Raw genomic sequence first — 25304 nt, forward strand, 5'->3', positions numbered from 1 at the left:
ATTGGGGAAAAGCATACTCTTCCTTCTTTGTTGCTTTTAAAGTTGTTGGCCCTCCTCTCTTTCTCTTTGATGGGTGCTGAACTTTATTATGTTTGACTTAATTACATGCAATGTTACTTGCTTCAAATTAAAATCAAAAATATAAAAAAAGAAACACTTTAACTTGTTTTGGAAAACAAAAGGAGCCCAAAACATGCCATTGTTTTACAGATGGTACGGAATCCACATTAAAAGACAAAGGATTTTTCATTAGAATAATTTAAAATATTTTAGTTCAATCGTAGCCTTACCTCAGGCTATCTAATTTACTTGTACAAGTGACAAGCCCTTTCTTAGAAACATGTTTCCTTTTTAAGGAACTGTGCTTATTAAGCATGTAAACCACTTCACAACAATCAAGACATGTAGTTGCTTTTTTTGTAATGGGGGTAAATTTTCAAAATGACTTGCTTAATGGGGGGCTTAGACTGTAGTACCTAGCAGACTTGTTCCTTTCTCCTGCCCCCCTTTTTCGATTTCTTTCGTTCTCCTTTTGTGGGACGCCTCTCAGAAAACACTGTCAGCCCTGAATGCACCCCGACTTTGTCTTTCTTTTTAGGGCTTCATCAAGCTGGAATCCCAGTTCTGCCTCATCATCACGGTTTCCTTTATTTCCCTTTTCATGTTGCACCTCTCCGATAGCCCAGTCCACTTTTCACCCCCAAACCCCTTTTCATTTCTCTTAACGGTGTTAGTTTTTGGGTCTCTCATTGCAATTTCCTGTCTTCGAACACGACATGTCTCCAGTGTCTCAGTCCTGCTGCTGCATTTCTCTCCGTTAGCCCGTTTTCTACGACACCTCTCTGTCGCCCCACTTCTTTGACTTCACTCAATGACGACCCTTTCTCTTTTTCCAGTAGTCCGTCGTTTATTTTTCTATAACTATGCTCCGTATTTTTTTTTCAACCCTGATTCTTCCTTCTCACAGTCTTTTGGTTTCCCCATTCTCCTGCCTCTGACCTGCCACCCCGTTTTGCTCCTACACCTTCGTTCACCCAGTATTTCTTCTCCATCGCCCCGGTTAGTGCCAGCTTCCTCTTCCCAATCTGATCGCGCGGCCTCGGGGGGAGCGGGGGTCGCCGCGAGGAGCCGTGACATCACGGGTCGCTCTGAGGCTGTGCGCGAGCCAGCCAGCTCAACATGGCGGCGGTCTGCACACCTGGCGGCGGGGGGCCGCTGCTCAGCGAGTCGGTGCCTAAGGAGGTACCTACGGGCCTCGGCATGTGCAACGGGGGCCCAAACAAGGCAGGAGAGCCGGGCCTCGAACTGGTGCTGGTGACAGGGCCTGTAGGCTGTTTACTATCGCCCGCTTCCTCGAATCGGGCCGCCGAGGAGCAGGACTCCGGCGAACCCACTGTCCAAGTCATGATAGACGGAATCGCAGCAGACGGGGACGCAGGGCCCAGGAGAGGCTGTCCGCCGAACGAACAGGAAAGCAACGGTGGGTCCGGGATTCACAGGGGCCGTCGTGCTGGGGTTTCGTATCTCGGGGCGTCTTAAAGTGACGCGCGTGTCCGGCGCAGGTTGGCATCATGCTGGCGCAGCGAGTCTCGGCCAGTGCGCGGTCTTTGTGTTTAGCCGCGCCCGGTTGTTCCGAGTGACCATCTTCCCAGCAGGACAACCGTCGCCGAGGTCTAATGACCGGGGCTTATCAACGTGACATCTGCAAGAATAAACAGCGTTCTTGGGAATCGTACTCAGTCTGTCCCCATTTGAACCCGCGACCTAGACGACGGGGTGCTTACACCTGCAAGGGGGCTGGATGGGGTGCTAAACATCCTGGAACCGCTTTGTTTTGAACGGCTGACGTTTCAGGATTTGACGGCCGTGTCCCGATCGCAGACGTGACACCTTCAATTGAGCAGTTGATAATGACAGCATCACTTCGCTCGTCTAATTAAGCGCACTTACCAGAAAAGCTGTTCCGAGTGTGGTTTAACAAATTACTTAACACATATCTAACCTTTTCAGACGATGACTTAAATTCTTAGTGCAACACAAATTACCATTAATTTGTTTCTTTATTTAGAAACGGTGCGAGGCAGAGGCCCTAAGAGAGAAGCCACATTACAAAAAGTAAAAGTGGGACTTCCAAAAAAGTTGATTTACTGCGCAAGACCTTCGCTTTAATTAAATTCTGCATATTTCTGAAATACTCTGATTTTGGAATTTGAAGAACGGCAGGCTCGTATTTCATACCTTAAAGCGGCGAAATATTGCACTTTTCACTACGCCTATTGTTGGCCGGTGTTGCTGCCCTCCCGGACCCCGCAAGCGGCCACACTCGGCGTCAGGGCCCTTTGCGACTGCTGCTTCCTTACAATTAATTTTTTTATTCGGCTGTTAATTGTTTCCCATTGCCTGGTGATTGTAAACTGACGTGGTTAAAGAGCGGTTAATAATCTTAACAATACGTGCATTTTTATTAAAAAGCAAAAAAAAAAAAAAAAGTAAATACGTTGAGAGCAGTGGGGTAATTTGCATAAATGTGTGTTACATTTGGTTTATTTATTGTGTAGGATACTGTTGCCAGTTAATCAAATCATTCATATAAGAAGAGCATTTATCAAGAAAACTTTATTAAAAGTAGCCCCCAATTACTTGCCATCCTGGATTGTTTTACTTTTTTTTTAATTACAGTGTTTATATTTCTTGTTTTTGTGTTATTAATGGATAGTCTTTTAGATTTCATGGCCCTGTAACCCTAAATTGGATTAAGCAGGTTTGAAAATGGATGCATGTAAATATAGTACAGTATTTGGCTCTAGTCTTTGCAGGTCTCATTTTTTTGTCAAAGCCTACAATTGTGCAATTTTTGATTTAAGGATTCAGTGCTGATTGTTGTTGCGATCTTTTGCTTTTGTCACCTTTTCAGTGAAGGTTCATTCTGGGGTGATTTTATTTAATTACTAGCCAAAGTACCCATCGTTACTCGGGTATATTTGTAGATTAGGTTAAGGAAAGAAAGAAAGATTTTGTGTTTTTTAAACGGTGACCCCGTTGCTAATGCTAGCTGTCCCATCCGTCATTGACTATCAATTTCTCTGTGCTTGCAAGTCAAGAGTTTGTTCTTTTTGGCTCCAATTGGATTGGATTCCAGAATGGTGCTAACTCCTTGATGGGTTGTAACCATAAATGCTGTCATATCTGACGTGTCCTTTTAGTTCAAGGTGAACAGTTCACTTAAGGTGTGCCCAAGTGGACAAGAGCTCAGCTCTTGTAATTCTGTGCTTTGTGACTTCCCGATGTGCTCCATGTTCCCATCATTTACATAAAATATTTTTTTTAATGTTTACATAAATAAAGTTTATTACACACACTTAGTTAAACTTTGTAAAAGTAGTGTAGTTAACATTATACATATCTGTTTTTTGACTGGCCGATGTGTAAAATAAAAAAGTGAGCCAAAAACATTAGAAGTATTAAAATTTGGGGAAAATAAATATCAATTAGTATCACCAAATAAATAAATAAACGAAGCTGGTTCAGGTACAGTGAGTGTGGATACTGACATTGAAGTTATGAGATAAAAGAAACAGAAGCGAGGCACTGGGGACAGAGATGCTTCAAATAAGGTTGAAGAGAACACAAACTCCAATTTGAGTGTGCGGCTGTTGTGATTATACTCTAATGATAGCTGTGTGTACGCTGCCATTTAGTTGATTGTTGCTTGTCGCACCATTTTGGTTGCCGGATGTCTAGACAGCAGCTGGTTGCCGGGTGAAGTGCCTACGCGCATGTTGACGCTATTGGCACAACATGTTAAACGCTGGGACAACGCTCATCTCGTTACCCATGGTTGGATAAACTAAGAAACAATCTTTGATTTGTATCACACTTCTTAATTCTGTTTTTCTGGTAATGAATTTTCTGGTGCGTCCTTTTGACTTCAAGTTTATTTTGCGTTTTGGCTTAATCACTTTTGATCTCTATGTCTTCATTTTGTTTTCCGACCTGATGTCATTTTTTGGTTTCAATATCTGTCTTCTTACTAGTGTGGCTCCACCATAACAGCTGCACAAAGTGTACACACCGGAACAATTTAAGATGGCTAGATACCCAAGTGAAATACTACTTTATGGGGGTGAGTGTATGTGTAATCAGTTCATTAGACAGATAATGTAATTTAACATTAGTAGATTTGCACTCCAGCGCATTACACCCCTGGGCTGTCATTATGAGCTTCAGCACCTCAGGATTTACAAATTAAGCACTGATATACAGGTGCATTATTATTATTATTTTTACATTGTAGGTCCATAGCAAACAAATGTTTGATTTTATGTTTTGTTAGACAATGTTCTGGATGATCCTGGAGAATCAGACTGGCTGCAGGTTTTCATTCTAGCCACTTTCATAATTAGTAGCCAATTACTCCTGCTAACAGAACATCCTTCTTTTGCCTTAATTCTAATTGACATGTATTATAAAGTTCAGAACCCGTAATGGCTTCTTTTTTCCTTAACAAGCAGCCAGACAAACAAATGAATGTGAAAATGTTTGGTTGCAAGAATCTGACTGGTAAATCTAGATATTGCACATTAAAGCAATGGTGAATCAATTTTTGACAGACTGACTAATTTAAAAGATTTGTCAAACCATTTTCATGTCCAGCTCTTGTACATAACCATATGCTTAAATAAGAACCATCTACCATCACCAACCCACATTCTCCACAGTCCCCTCTTCAGTGTCAAACCCCATCTTATAACCACAACTCATAAGTTGTTGTGACTGCAGCAATTATTTTAAAGCAAATGGCACAAAGTCACATTGTCACTGCTATTGCTTGATTCAAGTATAATGGTTCAGTTTCAGTTTATTTTAAAATTGGCTTTACAATTCTTCATTTACTCGTCATTGTGTGTTTTCATGAAAGGCTCTGTCCCTCTCTCATGAATTTTCATAAGTTATGAAAGAGTGGCAAAACTTATAGAAATATTCATGGTTCTTTTCAAGCATGATGTTGTTTTATCCACTAGATTGTAGATCAATACTGCCCTGAGTGTTATTCTGGCTTAACACTATACACCAGAACGTAACAACTTAACCTGAGAGACACTTGGGGTTAACCGTTATTACCTATAATTCCAAGCCTGAGAGAGACTCTGGGTTAAACCAAGGAGGTTAAGTGCTCTTCAGGTCATGAAATGATCAGATTAAATTGTCTGGATAATGATGGTTATATTCAGTGGTGAAGTCCTTACTGTATGGATCCTATAGTAATCACAAAACTCTTTATATCCTTCTTTTTGTTATAGAACTCTAGTGACTTTAATTGGCATTGAGCTGTAGTCACAACAGTTTGGACTCCTAATCCTTGCCAATTTTTTTTCTTTGTTCCATTTTCCTTTCCTTTCATCCTTAAGAGTTGGAAACTATATTTATAATAACTGGCTGATTTATAGTGCTTGTTATAATTACCTGGCTGTTTCATAAATTTCCAGGTTAAAAAGCAAGTTTCAAAACAATTCCCCATTCCATTTCTTTTATAATGAATACATTTCTATTTCATTCAGAAAAAAATGTAAAACATAAAAAAGTAATTACATATTTATAAGAAATTAATATTAAACACAGGCAGTATGACGGAACTACATGTTAGCAAACTTCAATTTTTTGCGCTAAAATTGGCAAAAAGAAATATGGATATGGTAAGAAAGGTAAGAATCCTCACATTTATATGAAGGTGGAGCTGAAATATAATATTTCAGATATAAATATTTATATCTCATCCAGTGACTAAAATCATACAGAGTTAATCATGTATTGGTGTGGTGTATGCTGGGAAATTGAGTTCTGACCTTTGTATTACAAAAATGGACAATTTACAACTGTAGTCATTCAAGTCAGGCTTTTGTTTAATAATTAATGAATGTCCTTTATTAGTACATAGCCGGCTCAGTCATTATTGCAGAACACTTGAGTCAATATTTACTTTTGTTTTAATCATTGTCTTTTTAAACAGATTGGTCACAGCACTACATGACATGGTGTGTGCGCTAGATAACTGAGTTTTTCACCTTTGCTGTCAGTTTTTAGTTTAGCATCATTCTCTAATCTTAAAATCAAAAACACCACAAGCTTCATAAAGATTTATTAAGATTAAAGATCAAAGTAAAATGATAAAGTAGAATAGAGGTTCAAATGCAAAAAAAAACAAATACTTCTGAAAGGGTTGTATTATTATTCGAAAACCTTTAAAATAAACCCAGCATATAAAAGAATTTCTGTAACCAAACTTGCCTAAACCCCTTTTGCAGTAGCAGTTACACTAAGACTGTCAGGTCCCATTCTCTTAATCTGTTTATGTTAACCACATTAAATAGTTTGTTAAGGAAACACCGCTGACTCCAGCAGATGCCTAAGTGCTTTCCTTTTGTAAATGCAAAATTGCTTTCCCTTTCATTTTAACTAGTTAGATTTCCTTTCTCAGCTTATCTGGGCACCCTCGATAAGCACATTTTAAATATATGTTTTAATTGCGTATTAATGATCAGAAGGCAGCTGAGCACAATTCAGTATATGGCATAGCAAACAATGCTTTTTTAGTAGAAGACAAAAACCTAATGTTACACTGAAAGTCTAGATTGCTGAATTATTATTATTATTTTGGAATTTTCAGGTTGAAGCCTTCCATCTTGATATTTTCTGGTGTAATTAAAATTTGCAAATACAGGTACGTGCTGCTTAAAGTCCAGAATACATTCTGTGAAATAGGCCATTTTGCGATTTGGACATTGTGCGAATGTCATATTATATAAACTACTTGGCAAAGCTATGTGGGATCCCATAGTGTAGCTGTTTTGACTAAATACAGAGAGATAATGCTACAACACTCCAGAGACGCGTAATACACAAGAGTGGATGTTGCTGCCTACGAGTCAAAGCAAACACTGTTACTTGGTACACTTTGTATTTGTAATTAGGGAAAGTTCAAATTAAAATAATGATAGAAAGCATAGTATAGAACTGGCAGTGTAATCACATGAGATACACGTGGTGCATGCTGTAAGCTGTTGCGTTTGCTACGTCCCGTTCTCTGATCAGGATTTCTGAACTCTGTTATAACGTTATGGGACCACAGACATTTGTGCGGTCAGGCATTGCCTGTTATCTGGTGCATAGCTGTAATTGTATTAGCGCTCACTCAATGCTGACTCAAATCTATAATAGTAACATGGAGTAGGGTAATCATTTTCGTGCCGGATGAATACCTTGCAGTTCTCTTAATCAAGCAAAGCTTCTTTAAAATTCATAATGGCTTACAGAAAAAAGAACAAGTAGGTGAGATGGGTTTCATGAGGTTAAAACTTTTTATTCCTCTCCATTTGCCATCTCGCTCATAAACAAAATATTCGCAACCTTTCTGCTTTGTATAAAGGAATCAGGCAAGGTCACCCTCTCCCCTTTACTTTTTAAACAAATTCTCTCTGTCATAATCAGGGTTTTTGTTTTAGATTTTTTTATAAATTCTCCTTTACCTATAAAGAAAAGCCAAGCAAAATGACACCTTTTATTAGCTAACTGAAAAGATTACAATATGCAAGCTTTCGAGGCAACTCAGGCCCCTTCTTCAGGCAAGATGTAATGGCTAACACGGTACAACACCCTAGTACTACCTTTACCTATAAAAAATTATTTTGACCTTGTTTTAGGGTTTTTAAGAGGTCAAGCATGGAAAAACCAGCAAAAATACATAAGCATTTACTGCATGTATTTTATTGATGGAAATGTGTATGTAGTCAGAGTTGTGGGGGATGGACATAATGACAGCATTGGGTATAAGATGAAGGATTCACACACCTTCACTTTTTTCACAATTGTGTGTGTTTAGGCCTTATGCTAAAATCATTTAAATTAATTTTCCCAACATCAGGTAACATCCAATACCCCGGAATGAAAAAGCAAAAAACAGAATTTTAGAAATGTTTAAAAATGTGTTAAACATTAAAGATTGAAATATCACACTGACACAAGTATTCAGATCCTTTACTAAGTACTTAGTTGCAGCCCCTTTGGCCGCAATTACAGCCTGAGGTCTCCTTGGGTCTGATGCAACAAGACTGGGTTCAAGTCTGGGCTGTGCCTGAGCCACTCAAGGATATTCACAGATTTGTCACTAAGCCACACCTGTGTTGACTTTGCTTTATGCTTATGGTCTTTGCACAGTCTGAGGTTCAGATTTTCATTAAGGATATCTCTGTACTTTGCTCCGTTTCATCTAACCAGAGGATCTAACGGTCTGAGAGTTCTTTAGATGATTTTTTGAAACACCAAGTGGGCTTCCGTCTACCCTTTATCGAGGAGAGGTTTCTATTTGGCATTCTGATGTACAGCCCAGATTGGTGGAGGACTGCAGTGATGGTTGTCTTTCTGGAAGTTTCTCCCAGCTCCACACTGGTTCTCTGCAACTCAGTCAGAGTGACCATTAGGTTTGTTGTCATGTCTCTTCCCAAGGCCCTTCTCCCACCATTGTTCTGTTTGGCTGGATGGCTGGCATTAGGAAGAGTAATGATTGTTCCAAATTTCTTCCTTTTAAGAATTATGTAGGCATTTTTTTGTATCTTTCTCAAGATCTGTACCTCGACACAATCCTGTCTTTAAGTACTGCAGACGCCCATTGTCAACTGTGGGACCTTCTATAGACAGGTCAGTTCCTTTCTTAGTCACGTCCAATCAATTGAATTGACAACAGGCGAACTCCAAACACTGTGTAGAAACAGCAGGTTTCACTCCTTCTGCCCAAAGATACCTCAGTATTGTTCAACAACGGTGCAATCCTGCAGCACAGCCTCCATGTCCATTTGACTTTGGCTTCAAGTAGACTAATGGCAGAGCATTGCACTATGCGTGTTCAAATTACCCACTGCTACTACTTCAAATTTGCATATGAAAATGCCTTGTATACATTTGAGTTTGTAATTTATTAATGTAAAAAAAAAGAAATAGGGGTCCTAACTGCTACTAAAGAGCCTTTTTCAAACTTGCTATTATCAACAAACAATTGTTTTTTCACACAAATCCAAAAGTTTGGATACCAGGAGCTGCATGCCACCATCTTATATAGGAAAGCCATGGGGACAGCAAACTGACACCATTACCATAAACCACAGGTGTGAGACTCCGGTCCACGAGGGCCGCAGTGGTTGCATGTTTTCATTCTAACCATCTTCTTCATTAGTGAGCGGTTTTTACTGCTAATTAATTTCTTTTGCTTTAGTTTTAATTAACTTGACTCAGGCCCCTTAATTGTCTCTTTTTCCTTAATTAGTAGCCAAACAATAATGACACATCAAACAAGCCACCATATGACCAGCTCACCTGTGCCCATCACACAATATCTGAAAATAAAGAAAGGTGAAGGTCTCAGTAAGGTTGATCTCTCAGGTCACCAAAACATTTTGGCAATGTTCTTTGAAAAAACAGAAAAATCAACAAATTTGGAAATACAGTATCTGCTGTGGCAGAATGAGAGCAGCAACAAGCCATTGAATTAAATAACGGGATTAATTAACAGCAAGAACCAGCTTCTCATTAAGAGAGTGTTTGGAGTGAAATTGGTTTGAAATCCCAGTTTAGCTGGTCATCTGTTGGCTCATTTCAAGTCTCATTTCTGTTTGGCTCCCATTTAATGAAGAAACAAATCAATTCAGAGGACTGAATCCTTAAAAGCAGAGCTATTGAAATGAAGGGAAAAGGAGTTAATTAGCAGTGAAAACTGGTCACTGATTAGGAAAAGGGTTAGAATGAAAACCTGTAGCCACTGCTGCCGTCCAGGCCCGGAGTTCAACACCCCTGCCATAAACACTGTGGCAATTAGAGAGGAAAAAGGCAGTGACCACGAGAAAGAAACAAGTCAAAAAATGGTGTCAAAATAATATAAAAAATAATAACATTAAAATGACAAAAATATTCTACATTTAATAAAATACATTAAACAGGAAGAAATCAGAAATTCCAAAAGTAAGTTTAGAGCAGTAGTATTTTCAAATCAACCCTAATAACATTAACATTTACCTTAAATAAAATAAGCAGGTCACTCCCATTATTTTTAAATAAAAGACATTCTTATTATTTGTAGCAATTCTTTGTATTAACAATAATTAAAATAATTCTGAACTCTAGGGACCCATCACCTGCTGGCTACTATTCATCTCACATGTCATTTAATTTGTGACATTACAACTTTTTTCATGATACACTGCACCCTACATACACCAGTAGACTAAGATCATGACAAGGATGCCACATCCAGTCACATACCCACTAAATTTGACCAGAATGTCAAACAACTACAACAACAGTACCTATACATGTATTTTAATTGTGAAATGGTTTTAATCTTGTCCCTTTAACAATATCCCTATGACTGGTTCAGATCAAGACACCAGTCTATCATTTATCTGAACCTAAGATACATGTCTGAGATGTAACAATAAAATTGGGCATGGAGAGACTTATGCAAACTGCTCACACACTAGTGGACCAGGATTTATGATCAGTCTTTTCCACTTGTGATATATCACATGTGTAATAAATGTTATATATATATATATATATATATTTTTTTTTTATTAAGTCAGTTTTTTTTTTTATTTTCACCTCTAGGTCCCCAGCAGTTCTACACCATGCTTCCTGACTTTACCTCAATCGAAATCCCCATTGAAGATGATGAGGGGAGGGTCTCATTACTAAAGGATGAATTTTGCAAAATTGTGGTGTCCAGCTCAGGGCATGTGGCAGAGAAAAATGATCTACAGGGTATCACAAAGAAGAAGAGACTGCAGTGTAAAGAATGTGGAAAAAAATTCATTGACATAGAGTCTTATGAACTACACCGACACTTCCATGTTCATGGGAATATGGACACTTCTCTAAGTTGCCAGGATTGTGGCCTCAGCTTTGAACACAGGAGTAGTTTGATTAAACACAAACGTGAGCACCAGGTTGCCAGTGTTAATGATATACGGCAGAGATGCAAAACCTGTGGCCGGACTTTCCCAAGCATGGAGAAACTCAAGAGTCATTTATGCATGCATTCCTTAGAGAAGCCTTACCGCTGTCCACTGTGCAGAAAAGAGTTCAAGTTCAGAATTTCTGTTAGCACTCACATGCGGACACACTCCATAGAAAATCTGTTTCAGTGCAAAGAATGTGGTAAGGGCTTTACTTGCAGTGTTGATCTTCATACTCATCAGCGCTCTCATGTTGTAAAGCCATATGAGTGCCCAGATTGTGGCATGTCTTTTCGGCACAGATCTGTAATGGAGGCTCACCGCAGAAAGCACACTGACGAGCGGCCGTATCAATGTAAATTGTGCAAAAAAAAGTTTAAATATGCAAGCTACCTGCATCAACATCAGTTCCTGCATACAGGCAAGAAGCCCTTTAACTGCCCTGACTGTGGAAAATCTTTTGCCTTTTCACAGAATATGAAGGCACACTGGAATATGCACAAAGAGGAGGAGTTCAGATGTCCACACTGCAGAAGAAGTTACAGTGATCATGAGAAGCTACAGGAACACCTCAAATGGCATGTTGAGGCCATTGCCAATATAGACAACATAGCATCTCCACGAGGAACAAACAGGGATCGTAAGCTTTTTGAGTGCCCAGAATGTGGAAAGGGATTTCGTCATAAGTCGGTTATGGAGGGACACAGGCGCAAACATACAGGAGAGAGGCCTTTTCAGTGCAGCCTGTGTGGCAAGAGGTTTAAATACAGCAGCTACCTGCATCAGCACTTGATCCTGCACACAGGCAAAAAACCATTTAAGTGCCCTGACTGTGGGAAAGCATTTGCTTTTTCTCAGAACATGAAATCGCACTGGAAGTTACACCTGGAAAAGCCTTTCCGATGCCCCCAGTGTCGGAAGGGCTACAGTGAAGAAAGTAAGCTGCAAGAGCATATGGCCAGCCATGCAGGAGAAAAACCTCACAAATGTACATTGTGTGACAAAAGTTTCGGCCTAGCTTACCAACTGAGGGACCATCAGAACACACATACTGGGGAGCGGCCCTATAGGTGCCTGGAATGTCATAAAGGCTTCCCATGGCTTGGTAGCCTACTGGTTCATCAAAAAATTCATGTACGAAAACGTCAAAACATGGTATTACAAAAGGATGGAAAACTCATTCGATCCAATGGCAACGACCAAAGTAATGAAACTGAGGTGTTCTGGAGTGAAGATGAAGAAGAGGAAGAGGAGGAAGAGGAAGACGAAGATGCAGTAGCAGCCAGGGTCCAACCATCCTGGATAGAAACTCAGACTTCTGAGCCTGCTCAAGAAAAAGAAGAGCAACTTGCATCTCAACCAAGAAATATTGAAATGCTCTCTCAAAGACCAGTAATACAGCCAAGCTGGACTCAAGAACGAGAACAAAGAAACATGCAACCTGGTCAGGAAAATTTGGTAGCACACCAAAATATTCAGGAAGGGGCAATAAAAAGCCCAATTATCCCTGAAAGAACATCAGGTCTCCAGAACATTCAGGAGAGGGCCATTATTCTCCCAAATATTCAGGACAGCACCTTGTTACAACAAAACATTCAAGAAATAGCAGCTTTACATCATAATGTTCAGGAGAGGACAATGATGCATCAAAACATAAAAGAAAGAACCATAATGCACCAAAATGTTCAAGAAAGAAACTTAATCAAGCAGAGTATTCAGGAAAGGGCAATGATGCAACAGAGTATTCAGGACAGAGTCATGCTACACCACAGCCTGCAAGACAGAGCTATGATGCACCAGAATTTACAAAGCAATGTGAATGTGATAATGAACCAGAACATTCATGAAAGACCATTGTTGCACCATAACTTTGTTGAGAGGTCAATAATGCACCAAGGTTTCCTAGACAGGCCAGTGGTGCATCAGAATATTCAAGAGAGACCTTTAATTAATCTAAACATGCATGAAAGACCCTTAATGCAGCAAAGCATTCAAGAGAGGGCACTAATGAACCAAAATAGTCAGCAGAGGGCTATGATGCACCAAAATATCCAGGACAGGGTCATGCCACAACAAGATGTACATGAGAGGAACATGATACACCAAAATGCCCAAGAGAGAGCCATCATGCATCATGGTGAAAGAGCTGTGCTGCACCAGAATGTTCATGAGAAAGTGACAGTGAATCAGAATGTCCAGGAAATGACCATGATGAACCAGAATGCTTTAGAGCGGGCTGTGATGCACCAGAATGCATCAGAAAGGGCCATGATTCATCAGAACTCCTTGGAGAGGACCATGCTGCATCAGAATGCCTCAGGGATGGCCATGATGCATCAAAATGCCTTGGAGAGGGCTGTGATGAACCAGAATGCCTCGGACAGGGGTGGAATGCACCAAAATGCCTCAGAGAGGGGTGGGCTGCATCAGAATGCGTCAGAAAGGGGTAGTATACCCAAGAATGTCTCGGACAGGGGTGGGATGCAGCAGAATACCCTGGAAAGAGTTGTGATGCACCAGAGTCCATCAGAGAGAGCCATGATCCACCAGAACACCTCGGGAAGGGCCATGATGCACCCAAATTCCACAGAGAGGTCTATAATGCAGCAGAATGTGTCAGAGAGGGCCCTGATGTACCAGAATGCCCCAGAAAGGTCTATGATGCACCAAACTGCCTCTGAGAGAGTTATGCGGCACCAGACTGCCTCAGATAGGGCCTTGATGCACCAGACTGCTACTGAGAGGGTCCTGATGCACCCAGCTGCCGCTGAGAGGGCCTTGATGCACCAGACTGCCGCAGAGAGGGCCCTGATGCACCACAATGTCTCTGAAAGGGCGATAATGCAGCAGAATGCCACAGAAAGGGCCATGATGCATCACAATGTCCCTGAGATGTCCATGATACACCAGAATGTTCCAGAGAGGGCACGGATGCACCATAACATTCCAGAGAGAGCTTTGCTACACCACAATGTTCCTGAAAGAGCAATGGTACGTCAAAATGTTTCTGACAGATTAATGATGCATCAGTCTATATCTGAGAGAGCTTTGATGCACCAAAGTCTCCAAGAAAGGGCCATAATGCATCAAAGTATCCAGGAAAGAGCAATGATACACAAAAATCTTCAGGAGCGGGCTTTGATGCACCATAACCTTCAAGAGAGGGCCCTAATGCAACAGGCTATTCAGGACAGGACCATGACACACCAAAAGGCCCAGGAGCGAGCCATTGCTCACCAAAACTTTCTTGAAAGACCAGTGATGCACCAGAGCATTCAGGAGATTACTTTGATGCACCACAATATCCAAGAGAGAGCAATGATGCACCACAGCATACAGGAACGGAGCATGATACAACAGAATATTCAAGAGAGGGCTCTCATGCACCACAACATTCATGAAAGGGCCCGGATGCACCAGACTGCTCAAGAAAGGGCCATGTTCCACCAAAATATCCTTGAAGGACCTCTGATGCACCAGAATATACATGAAAGGACTTTGTTACAACAGGGTATGCAGGAGATGCACACAATGTCCCATAATATACAAGAGAGGCCTGGGAGACATAAGAATTCCTTAGAACGGCCTATACATCAGGATAGTCAGGACAGGCCAATACTGTATAGGAATTTTCAAGAAAGAGCAGCAATACAGAGTAACATTCAAGAAAGATCTATACTTCAACCAAAAAGATCTTTTTCTCATGCTCATGAAAGACCGCTGTTTTTTGAGACTATTCAAGACAGGCCAGAATTTGTTCAGGACAGACTGATAGTTACTGAAAATATGCAAGACAGGTTTATATTTACTGAGAACATTCAAGAAAGACCCTCCAATTCTGAGAATGTTCAGGAAGTGCATCGTTCACCTGAAGAAATTCAAGGCAGGGTATCAAATCGTATCACACAGGAACATGCTGTATCTCCAGAAAATATTCCTGAAACATTAGTAATTTCAGAGGACATACAGCAAAGATCTGTTGATCACAGAATAGTTCAAGAAAATTCTTTGGATTCAAATGATATTCAGGAAAGATCACTGAAACCCATGTCTCTTCGGGAAAATTCTGAGGATTCAGTAGACTTTCATGAATGTTTAGTGGATCCTGATGATTTTCAAGAAAACTCAATCGATGGTGATAACTTTCAAGACAATTCTAAAGATTCTGAAGATTTTTCTGTTGACTCTGACAGTATTCACCAAATCTCAGTTGAACTTGAGAACATTCAAGAAACAACCGTGAGTTCTGGGGACCTTACAAACAGTTCGTTGGCTTCTGAAGAGGGGCGGGAAAGGACCATTTTTCAGGGGAATGTTCAAGTGGACTCTGTGGCTCACATGAATATTCAGCAAACTTGTGTGGGTAGCACAAGTGATCAAAATACTGCCATGCAACAAACTGCTCAGGAAATATCAGTCATACAACAAAATCTACCGAAAGAAATGATTACCCCTCATAAGGATATAGACACTGGGCAGGAAACACAAACATCAAAAGTGAATGGAAACAATATACCACAGCAATCACAGGACGAGAAACTTCAGTGCTTTGAGTGTGGCCAGTGTTTTACTCAGGAGACAGACCTTCATGAACACTACATGGAACATGCCAGGGGTGACCTTTAGTTGTAAGGGTTACCTTGTTCTGATCCAGTACACCCAAAGTCATCCTCCCACTCTTAGAGCACACTGGCAATGGAGATAAGTTGCAACAGCTGAATTCTCATTCTTACATTGTTGGTGGATCATAGTTTTAATTCAATTTACATCACCTTGGCAGGTACACACAAACATAGGTTATTTGCCAAAAAGGCTTTACTGTTGGTTTCTCTAATAGGTTTCTTACATAAAAAAGGAAATATTGTTATGTATATAATTACTGACTTTTGTGGTTATTTGGCATCAGGTCTCCCTTGGAAATTCCCATAGAGTTAACTGGCTAGTTTCTGCAGTCTCAACTGACATAAAACTTGTTTATATTCACCAGCAGATGTTGAGGCTTTAAAAATTATTTTTCATTTGTGTTTAGTAGGTTTTAAGCTGCTATTTAATTATACGCCTATTTAATTAACATTTGCCCTTTTAAATGGATTTCTAGGTAACCTTGGTAAACTGTGATAAGGACAGCTCTGCTTTGACAGCCAAAGCCCAATATACCTTAATAACTTGAAGTAAAAGCAGGCTGTTTAATGTGACTATAAAGTGGTAATACGTAGCCAGAAGAAGCAATGTGTAATATACCAGCTGGGGTGTCCTGTGAGAGTACAGTAGTTCGTTCTAAATTAGTCCTTCAAGTAATTTCCTTTGAATTCTAACTGTAAATCAGAGTCTGTTGACTCTTATTAATATGAATTTTGTAAAACACAAATTTGGTTACATTTCTACTAATCTTTATTTTAGTCTGTATTTATTTTTGATGGTGTGGATGATTGCAATGATGCCTTTTTGTTGGGAATAGCAGTTAACACACATAAGTGATGCCAAGACATTTGACTCAAGTAGGAGGTAATGTTTGTGTTTTAATAGTGCTAAAAGACATCTTAAATATAACCAGACTTACTTTTGATTTAACAAATCTATGTCATGATTCTTTCCTACTTACGAGTCATGTCCCAATTACTGTAGTAATGCTGACTGGACTGTAACATGGGAAAATTTACCTCTGTGACCCTTGGTTGGTTTAAAGGAACATTTCACCCAAAAATGATCCTTACCCTGTGTTGTTTGTAGTGATGAGAAAAAAATGTGTAATCTTGTGTTTTCATGGAAAAGGTAGATAGCAAGCTGATGAACAACAGTGGGCCCACAGAGTGCCACTTAGAGAACAAAAGCAAATGATACTTAAACAGCCATTGAGTCACATAATTCACATGTCAGTTATTTAGTCGTCCACTCACAACATCCAAAACACATGCTAAAATATTGTTAAATATGTATGAACAGGAAGTGTGTGCAAATCAAATGGAGATTTAAACAGAACCCCACTGAGGTCCATTGTGTCATAAACTTGGATATCTCTGTTCTGCACAAATATATGAGATTAAACATTTTTCCCGGCCATCACTGCAAGCAACACAGGGTAAGCAACAAAAAAAATGGCCTTTTTTGGGTGGAGAATTCCTTTAAGTGGGTTTCAGGATGGATAGATTTATAGAGATGATGTTTTTATTGCTAATGTTTTACAGTATTATTCCTTTGAATATTATATATTAATTATATAGTGAATCTGACATGATGTCACAATCATAAAGTAGTTGTAGCCTTCTAAATTAAAAACAAAAACTTGCAGTCCATTGGCTACTACCTCAGTAAAGCAGGACTGCTATATAGTGCCAGCCCTACCTACTGCCAACTGAAACTGTGGCCTGCTGATGCTTTCAGTTGAATTCTTCATTTGACCTTTTCCAGTATTTGCCTATTGTATCTCTACTTGCGGTTGCTACATTATTTTTTTAAGTTTATTAACCAATATAATGTGTTCTCCCTCTTACATATAGACATGGAATTAACAGGGATTAGTGTGATTTGGTCAGGTGAAAAGCCAAGAATGGTTTATTAATTTCACGTCCACCTTATGTAAGAATGTTGACAAAAATGGCAGAAAATGAGGACAGAGTTTGATGATTTTGAAAACTGCCACACGAGTAGAATTTATCTCTTACTTAGGAATATCCACTCACTTACAGAATAAGCCTACTGTGTTGCACAAATAAACAGCAGAAGCATGTTTGGTTTCTGTTTTTTTCTTTGTTTTTAATTTAATCCTTGCTGAAGTTCAGCATTTCACCTTATCGTTGCTGTTTGCAGTGTTTTGATAAAACTGAAATATTTTCAGTTGTCTCATAAGCTTAGTGGTGCATATGGAACTTTATAAATATATAAAACATAAAATAAATCCTTTTTACTTTTCATTTTGGAGCATGCCACAAATAATTTTCCTTGGGAAAACCACAGATTCCTCTACTTTGTTCACACTTTTTTTAAAAGTGGGTTGTGATCCTTTTATTTATGCCCAGTGCAATTTTGAATTTAATTAAAGCCTGTAATGGAACATCCATTACAGGTATCACAATCATCTCAATAACAACATTTTGCATATTTGTAAAATTATTAATGTTGTGTCATTACCAGGTAATAGTGGACTTAAATTTCATAAGTGCTTAACTTTCTAATTTATGATCTTTTGTAGTGTCCACAGCTCAAAAATTCATTAGGACAGTCAACAGCCATTTACTGTTTATCACAACCAATGGTGTTTTCATGGTGCCCCACTGATTCTTTGGAGATCTTATTAGATTGCTAGTAACTTTTTACTTTCTCATATACAAAATCGTCCAAAGATTCGATGTCGAGATTTTGATTAATTTCGACGTTTTAGACCTCCCTGACTTTCCCTATACTTCGTATACGAGAAAGTATTAGAATCCTCCAAAAATTCTATTTCGAGATTTTGATGAATCTTGACGTTTTAGACCTCCCTGACTCCGAAAATACCATTTTTGGAATTATGTCTATATGTCTTTCTGTGTGTGTGTATGTAAACATCATAACTTGAGTACACTTTCACTTAGGTCAACCAAATTTTGCATACAAGTATTAGGTACAAAGCAGATTTCTATCAACTTTTGTGCTATTTCCGCTAACCAGAAGTGGTACTTTACCTTTTATTCATGCAGCTGCAGAGTCCGATGTATTCAACTTTACTTTTATAATAATTGTTCAATATATTATTAATTTGATTTGATTTGGTGATGATGGTTCTTTAATGTACATAATATAATAATATAATCAATGTCTTGCGGTTTACTCCTTAAATATCCTTCCTCATATCTGAGTATGCGAGAAAGTTGAGGGGAGACCACTTCCAATTTCTTTTTTGAAGATTTTGATCTTCTTTATATTGGGGACTGCTGTTACAATAAATGAAAACATGAAAGGGTTCATAAATTAAAATGCAATAATACGCAACTAAAGCAATGAGATGAAAATATTTTCTTATTTAACATTGGATTATTTGTCTTTTGAAAAGAAATAGTGTTCAGATTGTGTGATCTTATTTGAGTAAAACACAACCTGAAACTGTAAGGTTTCATTTGCTCAGTATTTTACTTTACTAATTATAGCAGAAATATCTGGTGTTTCATGTATACAGTTAAAAACCTAATATTCCTGTTAATTGTATAGATGTAACAACTCTGCTGAAGGCTTTAAGCGCTTTCTGATACAATGCACATGTAGTCATTTTCCTCCAAGTCTGCATTGCCCTGCCCACAATTTTGCTGCATTTAGTAAAAACAAAAGTTGAAATCAGTGTTTTTAATACTTTGAGTTAGTCTTTTTCCCATGAGATACAGTACATACCGTAACTTAAAAAAATTAGGTTCTTTAGATTCTGAATATTAGCAATACAAGAATCTAAATGGTTTAAACTAAAATGCAGTGTAAGAGAAGAGGGGAAAATAAAATCCATTTTGTCACAGATTTCAGAGAAAATGAAGCTCCGTGTTTAAGGAAAAATCAGTTTGAAGTCCCTAAGCTAGTGCGCTGTCTTATTTATCCAAATTTCAGGTCTGAGTAATTTATAATCTACTAGGGGAGTTTCAGATATCCATTCACTTTAATAGAAATAAAAAAAGATAAACCCGATTTTTTTCCCCCAGAAGCCTTATTCATTCTCTACTTCTCCACACAATCACCACCATAATCAATGCACTTTTGCGATCTGCGGCTCCATTTTCAAAACACCCCCCAAAAATCATCTTTTTTCAGCTTTATCAGCTGTTCATTCACTGGCTTGATCATGTCTTCTCCATTCTCATTGCATTTTCCATGCATGTTTACCTTGATTTTGGGAAAGAGTCAAAAATTACAAGGGGCCAAGTCAGGCAGGTAGGGTGGGACATTGAAAAGGTTGACCCCAGAACCACCAATGTAAACGATGGCCCTGGTGGTTCAATGTACAGCAGCGGTGTGACAGTGAAGAAACCAGTCACTCAGCTTGCACTTTGGGGCAACCTCTCTTGAGACTTTGGAAAAGTTCAGCCAAACACTTCTGTGTGCAGACATCTGAAACTGGACAAACCACTTCTGGACAGTTCTCTGAGTTGGTACTTGGTTGCCAAAATGACCTTCCAACTTCTTGAAGCAGCCGATAAACCATGATGAGAATGTGGTAGAGTATGAGGACTCATTTGTTCTTATTGGAGAAATTCACTCGCAGGCACGCACCACATTCACTTCTGCCTTTATTTCTTGACAGAAAGTTTTTGTAAATAATTGAATAAGATTCCTTGAAAAAAAATCAACCACTGGGGACAAATTGAAAAGTCCATATGAACGAAATTTTGGAACTCTACTTGTACAATATGTCTAGCTTGATAAAAAATACAATAACTTATAAGTTAAACCATGCATCTGTAAGTTGAGGCCTTATTGCTTTTTTTTACTCTGATGGTATTTAAACACTGTTTTGTTGGAGTATATTACTTAATTATTAAATTATTAAAACCACTACATCAGTTGAAAACTATAATAGAAAATCTTGTGAAAACACGTGGATTTTTTAGAAAAACTAAAATATATATATATAGTATATAAAACAAAAGCAAATGTCTTTGAAACTGCAGGGTATGCCTGTCTTCTGTTCTCCTTCTTAGAAACCAAAGTAATGAAGTCCAAATTTTGTGTCTACTGGTAGACGCAGTGTTCTGCTTACTTACAGGAAATTAAGATTTAACAGTAATTCTTTTATGCACTTTCTAAACTAGTTGTTTTTTTAGTTGGTCCCACTAAGATAAAGAATTAAAAAACAAAAATCATGTTCTGCCAATAAGAACACCATGCTTAAATATTGAAAATATGACAAAAATAGAACTTGGGTCAATAGGGTTAAAATATGACTGTCAGGTTACATCAGTGGTTCTCAAACTATTTTTTATCTGTTGCTCTCTGTGAAATGTGGACTTTTTCTTTATTTAAAACTACCCTGTTGAAGCCCTCCCTGCTTGGAGTTTTTCAGAGTGGGGGTCATTAATTCCATAATGTTAGCAACCTATTAAAGTAAACGTAAATCCCAAAACCACTTCTGGAAATGCCAGTGTCAGGGCAGATTTCCCATCAAACCCCGGCCAGATAGAAGGGCAAATGCAGGATCTTTACATAATAAAGAGTTTATTCTCACAAAATGCTGCATTGCACTGTGAAGCCTCAAAGAGCCCCAAAAAGCATAAAGAGGTTCCCAGCACCATAAAGCAATCCAAGCAAACAAAGTTCCAACACAGAATCCAAGGCGTAGTCAAAAAACAGAGCACAGTTTTAAATTATCCAAAAAATCATAAGCATAAGAAAATGACTAACTCATCAAACACTCCTAAGCAAATATGAAAAGGACTGCCAGGAACTTTGGAAGACCCTCTGGATTTATGGGGCTGAGGGCAGTCCCTGGCAGTGATTGTCAGGTGGCACCACCTCTTGGGGGACCGACCACCCACAAAACACATGCAACATAGCAAAAGGTAGCTTACATACCTAGACAAAATCAAAACTAAAAATTGATGCTCATAATCAACACAGATAAAAGAATCAAGAATGAACAAAAGAGACATAAAACACAACATTGAAGCCCAGCCAGGGAAGGAACCTGGCCAAAATATAACACCACCTGTAGTGTTTTGAGAACCACTGGATTACATAATGAGCAGCACATGTGTGCAGATTAGCACATTTTTGTCCCAACTTTTTCAAAAAAAAAAAAAAAAAAGAAGATAACTGAATTGCCATCTATGAGTTGCCAGGGAGTGCCGGAGGAGCTTCAAGGGAACGTTGTAGAAATGTCTGTTGGATAGTGAGGTTATGGATGGTGAGGTTAACTTTCAGCAGAGCCAGAGAGAACATTATTGGAAATGTGCTCATATCAGCTGGCATTATTTGAAACAATGGTTATCCTTTAATGGCTAAGTGGAGCCTCATCTTCCTTTCCTTATTTTCATTTTCCATTCTTTGTGTAAACTGCTACGTGATAGTGCTTACCAGAAAATGTTCTGAATTAAATATTTATTTTACTTGATTTTGCAGCAGCGATCATAAGGAGCAAAATCTCCTTGTGAGGGAACGTGAATTACAATACTGAATGTGTTTGGTTACGGTGATGCACTGCACAAATATGGCCGATTGTGTGCTTGCTGCAAAGACTCCTGGGGTGCCTTCATTGCTCCTGAGCAGGAGTTCAGCTGGCCAGTCAGGAGCGGATGTCTTAGCTGCTGTACACTCCCTACCACGAGCTTTGCTATGCACATGCACGCTGTTTTTGTTTGGTGCTAGATTACAATGTAATTTTGCCTAAATTGTTTGGATGAAGTTTACAAATCATAGGTATGCATTTTTAAAACATATGTATGTAAAAATTACTCTGAACTTGCAAAATTAAGGGAACACGGTAAACTTACAAAATAGCAATACATTTTGTCTGAGGCCTGCCGTCAAAATACCATTTGTGGACAACGATTTAATCTAAACTTGAATATGACTTTATTGCTTTTATACAGATAAACTGTACATACTGTATAGAGGATGGTTACTGTCTGCAGGATGGTGGTTAGCACTGCCACTCTACAGCTCTGTTAAAGCTGGGTTCAGGTCCTGACCTGGTCCTTGTCTGTGTAGAGATTGTACCTCTTGTCCCTGTCCGTGTGGGGTTTCTCTTTGAACTCTTAATTTCTGTCCACTGTAGTGGATAACATGTCACTTTACATCTCAAATTTCCAGTCTGGGCATTACCTACCTATGTGGAGTCTGGTTGTCCTCTTGCATGCTAGTTAGGGTAGTTGGTTTCTCCAAACTGGCCTGGTATAAGCGAGTCTATTGAGTGACCAGCTCATGTTCTGCACAGGGCTGGTTCCTGTTTGCAACTCTGGCACTTAAGAACCTAAAAAAGTGGAAAAAGGGGTTTTAAAACACAGGTGGGAAGAATGTAAAGAAAGCCTCACATAAATCAGCAATTTAAAACCAAGACAGACTAGCCAGTTCATCATCTAGGGAACAGATATGCATTCTGTAATCAGATATTTTTCAACACTTAATGCATGAAGGTGATGACAAGAAAAAAGAATGGGAGGCCACAAGATGCCTTGGAACAGGACAATGTACACTTAATCAAGTGTGATTAAAAACACTGGTTATTAGAGAATTTAACACTGCGTAAGCAAGCAAATAACAAGGATATCAATATAAGAGTGATGTCAGTTGTACTCTGTACTTTCACTTTGAAGTACAACTCCTTGTTATCCATGCAGTGCTTTGTCCGCAGCTGTGTGTGTGAGACTCTGTAAATGGAGCGGTAGGAAATGTAGGACTTTCCACTCAAGCTTCATAAAAGCACCACAGCACTTTCAAGGCACTATACTTTGAATCATAAAGAGAAAAAAAACACTTGTCTCTGCTCTGCTCCTGCCTTACCATGTTTCAAAAGGCAGGCGTATGCACTTACAAGTAAAGAAGACCACCTAATCTGTTGACAAAGATCCAGTATGTGCCTAGCAAATATGACGCAAGGAGGCCATATATTTTCACTCCATGGCTATTCCCTCTAAATATCCAAGATTTCCTTTGGAAACTGAAGTACACTCAATATATTCACTAATGCGAGAAAAAACTGAAAAGAAATGGATTTAGTAATGACTTAATTTTGGTCAGCAAGGGGAACAAAGCTAAAACACGATAACAGACACGGAATTGTCTAGCCAAAGGAACTTATAAAGGGTCAAACTGCCCGATAGCCTACTTACTGTAGCTCCTCAGATGAGGTCGGCTTTATGTGTTCTTTTTTTCCCTTCAATGAATGCACTTATGGCTTTGTCTCCTGATTTCTTTTTTTAAAGGATGTGTCGTGAGGAGAATGTTCTGTTGGTCCTTGTCCAGTTCAAACAGGGAGATAAAAAAAATGCAGCGAGGGAAGTGTCGGAAATCCCTTTTATAATAAATTGTCTGTTTCCTCCACCCAGTCATTTTGATTTGAAACTTGTACATTCAATGCTGCAAATCTTATGGAGGATAGTAAAGTGTAACTGATGGCTGATGTTTTCTACATCGGCATGGACTGATACCTGCTGTAGACCACTTGTGTCTGTTTTCTGTATTATTGACAGTGATTATGGCCTGTCAGATTAAACACTGTACTACTAACAGCACTTTTGAGGGTTCAGTAATCAGCTGTTCCCTACATCTGAAGGATGGAATTTCTTGCATATGATGATGTGGTGTTGCTCTGGCCGTGCTGGTAAAAGAGGAACTGTGGCACATCTTGTGTCTGCTTTCACCCTGAACTGTGAAGCTGGCCAAGGTGGGGCCTGCATTGTTTAGCTACACCTCAGTGACATCTCTTGCCTCTGTGCCAAACCGCTCCAAACAAAAACATTACTGCAGATGCCTTTAAAAACATAACTTCATGCACTGCATACCACACAATGTTTTGGTTTTTTTGGACTTGTTTATGCTATAGTGGAACAAAATGTTCAGTGTGAGCAGAATGACCTTATCAATAACACTACACTTTTTGAGGGAGGAAAATCTCATGTTCAAAACATCTGTCACACTACTTTCCAGCCTGGTTGTACACAAAAATAAAAAAGGCAACCACGATTAGCCAGTCAGCTACATTATACTTGAAAATAGATAGTGGGAAAGTGGAACCAGTGTGTTCCACCAGACAAATGTCTTGGGAATCCAAACAGAAAATTATGCATGGCTGCTGGCCGCCTGGATGGCTGCAGAGTTTTCTTTGTCCTTCAGTATCGCCGACATGTGATATTCCTGCAGGTTTGCCACATCCCACCTACTGAGAAACCCAGCACAGCACAGCTTATGTCTCTTTGCCGACAGGTGCTACCAGACCCCAGATGTTGAACATCTGCAGTTAGCAGTGGAAAAAAAAAAGCATCTGTTACAGACCTGCCAAAGCTTTTCTAATGTCCCTTTGTTTTTTTGTCTCGGTTTCCCTTTAGATGTTGCCTTTAGAGTTACACAAAAAACTCTTATCTATCTAACATTCCTAAATAATGCTCTTTTTTATTTATACACCCCCTGTCCTCCCCCCCTTTTTTTCCTCAGATATTTTCTGAGAATGTTGTAGCTGCCTGTCCAAGATGGGGTTGTGATAGAATTTGTAACGGGACCTCGCTGAAAGAGGGTCTTTCTGTGTTGTGCTGTTCAGTGTTGTCTTAAGCTGGAACGAATGCCTGTATGAAATAGAACAACTGTTTTACTGTATGTATAATATATAACTCAATAAACTTGTATATGCCTCACTTTTAA

General features: G+C 39.1%; 1 protein-coding gene across 1 annotated transcript; it reads left to right on the plus strand.

Moving 5' to 3' along the window:
* Positions 1–1173: 1173 nt before the first annotated feature.
* Positions 1174–25304, plus strand: LOC114668065 (uncharacterized). Its single transcript, XM_028823682.2, has 2 exons — positions 1174–1480; positions 10651–25304. Exons 1-2 carry the CDS (start codon positions 1180–1182, stop codon positions 15621–15623), a joined length of 5274 nt encoding a protein of 1757 aa, XP_028679515.2. The 5' UTR covers positions 1174–1179; the 3' UTR covers positions 15624–25304.

The sequence above is a fragment of the Erpetoichthys calabaricus genome, chromosome 17, assembly GCF_900747795.2.
Source record: "Erpetoichthys calabaricus chromosome 17, fErpCal1.3, whole genome shotgun sequence".
In the NCBI taxonomy this organism is placed as follows: Eukaryota; Metazoa; Chordata; class Cladistia; order Polypteriformes; family Polypteridae; genus Erpetoichthys; species Erpetoichthys calabaricus.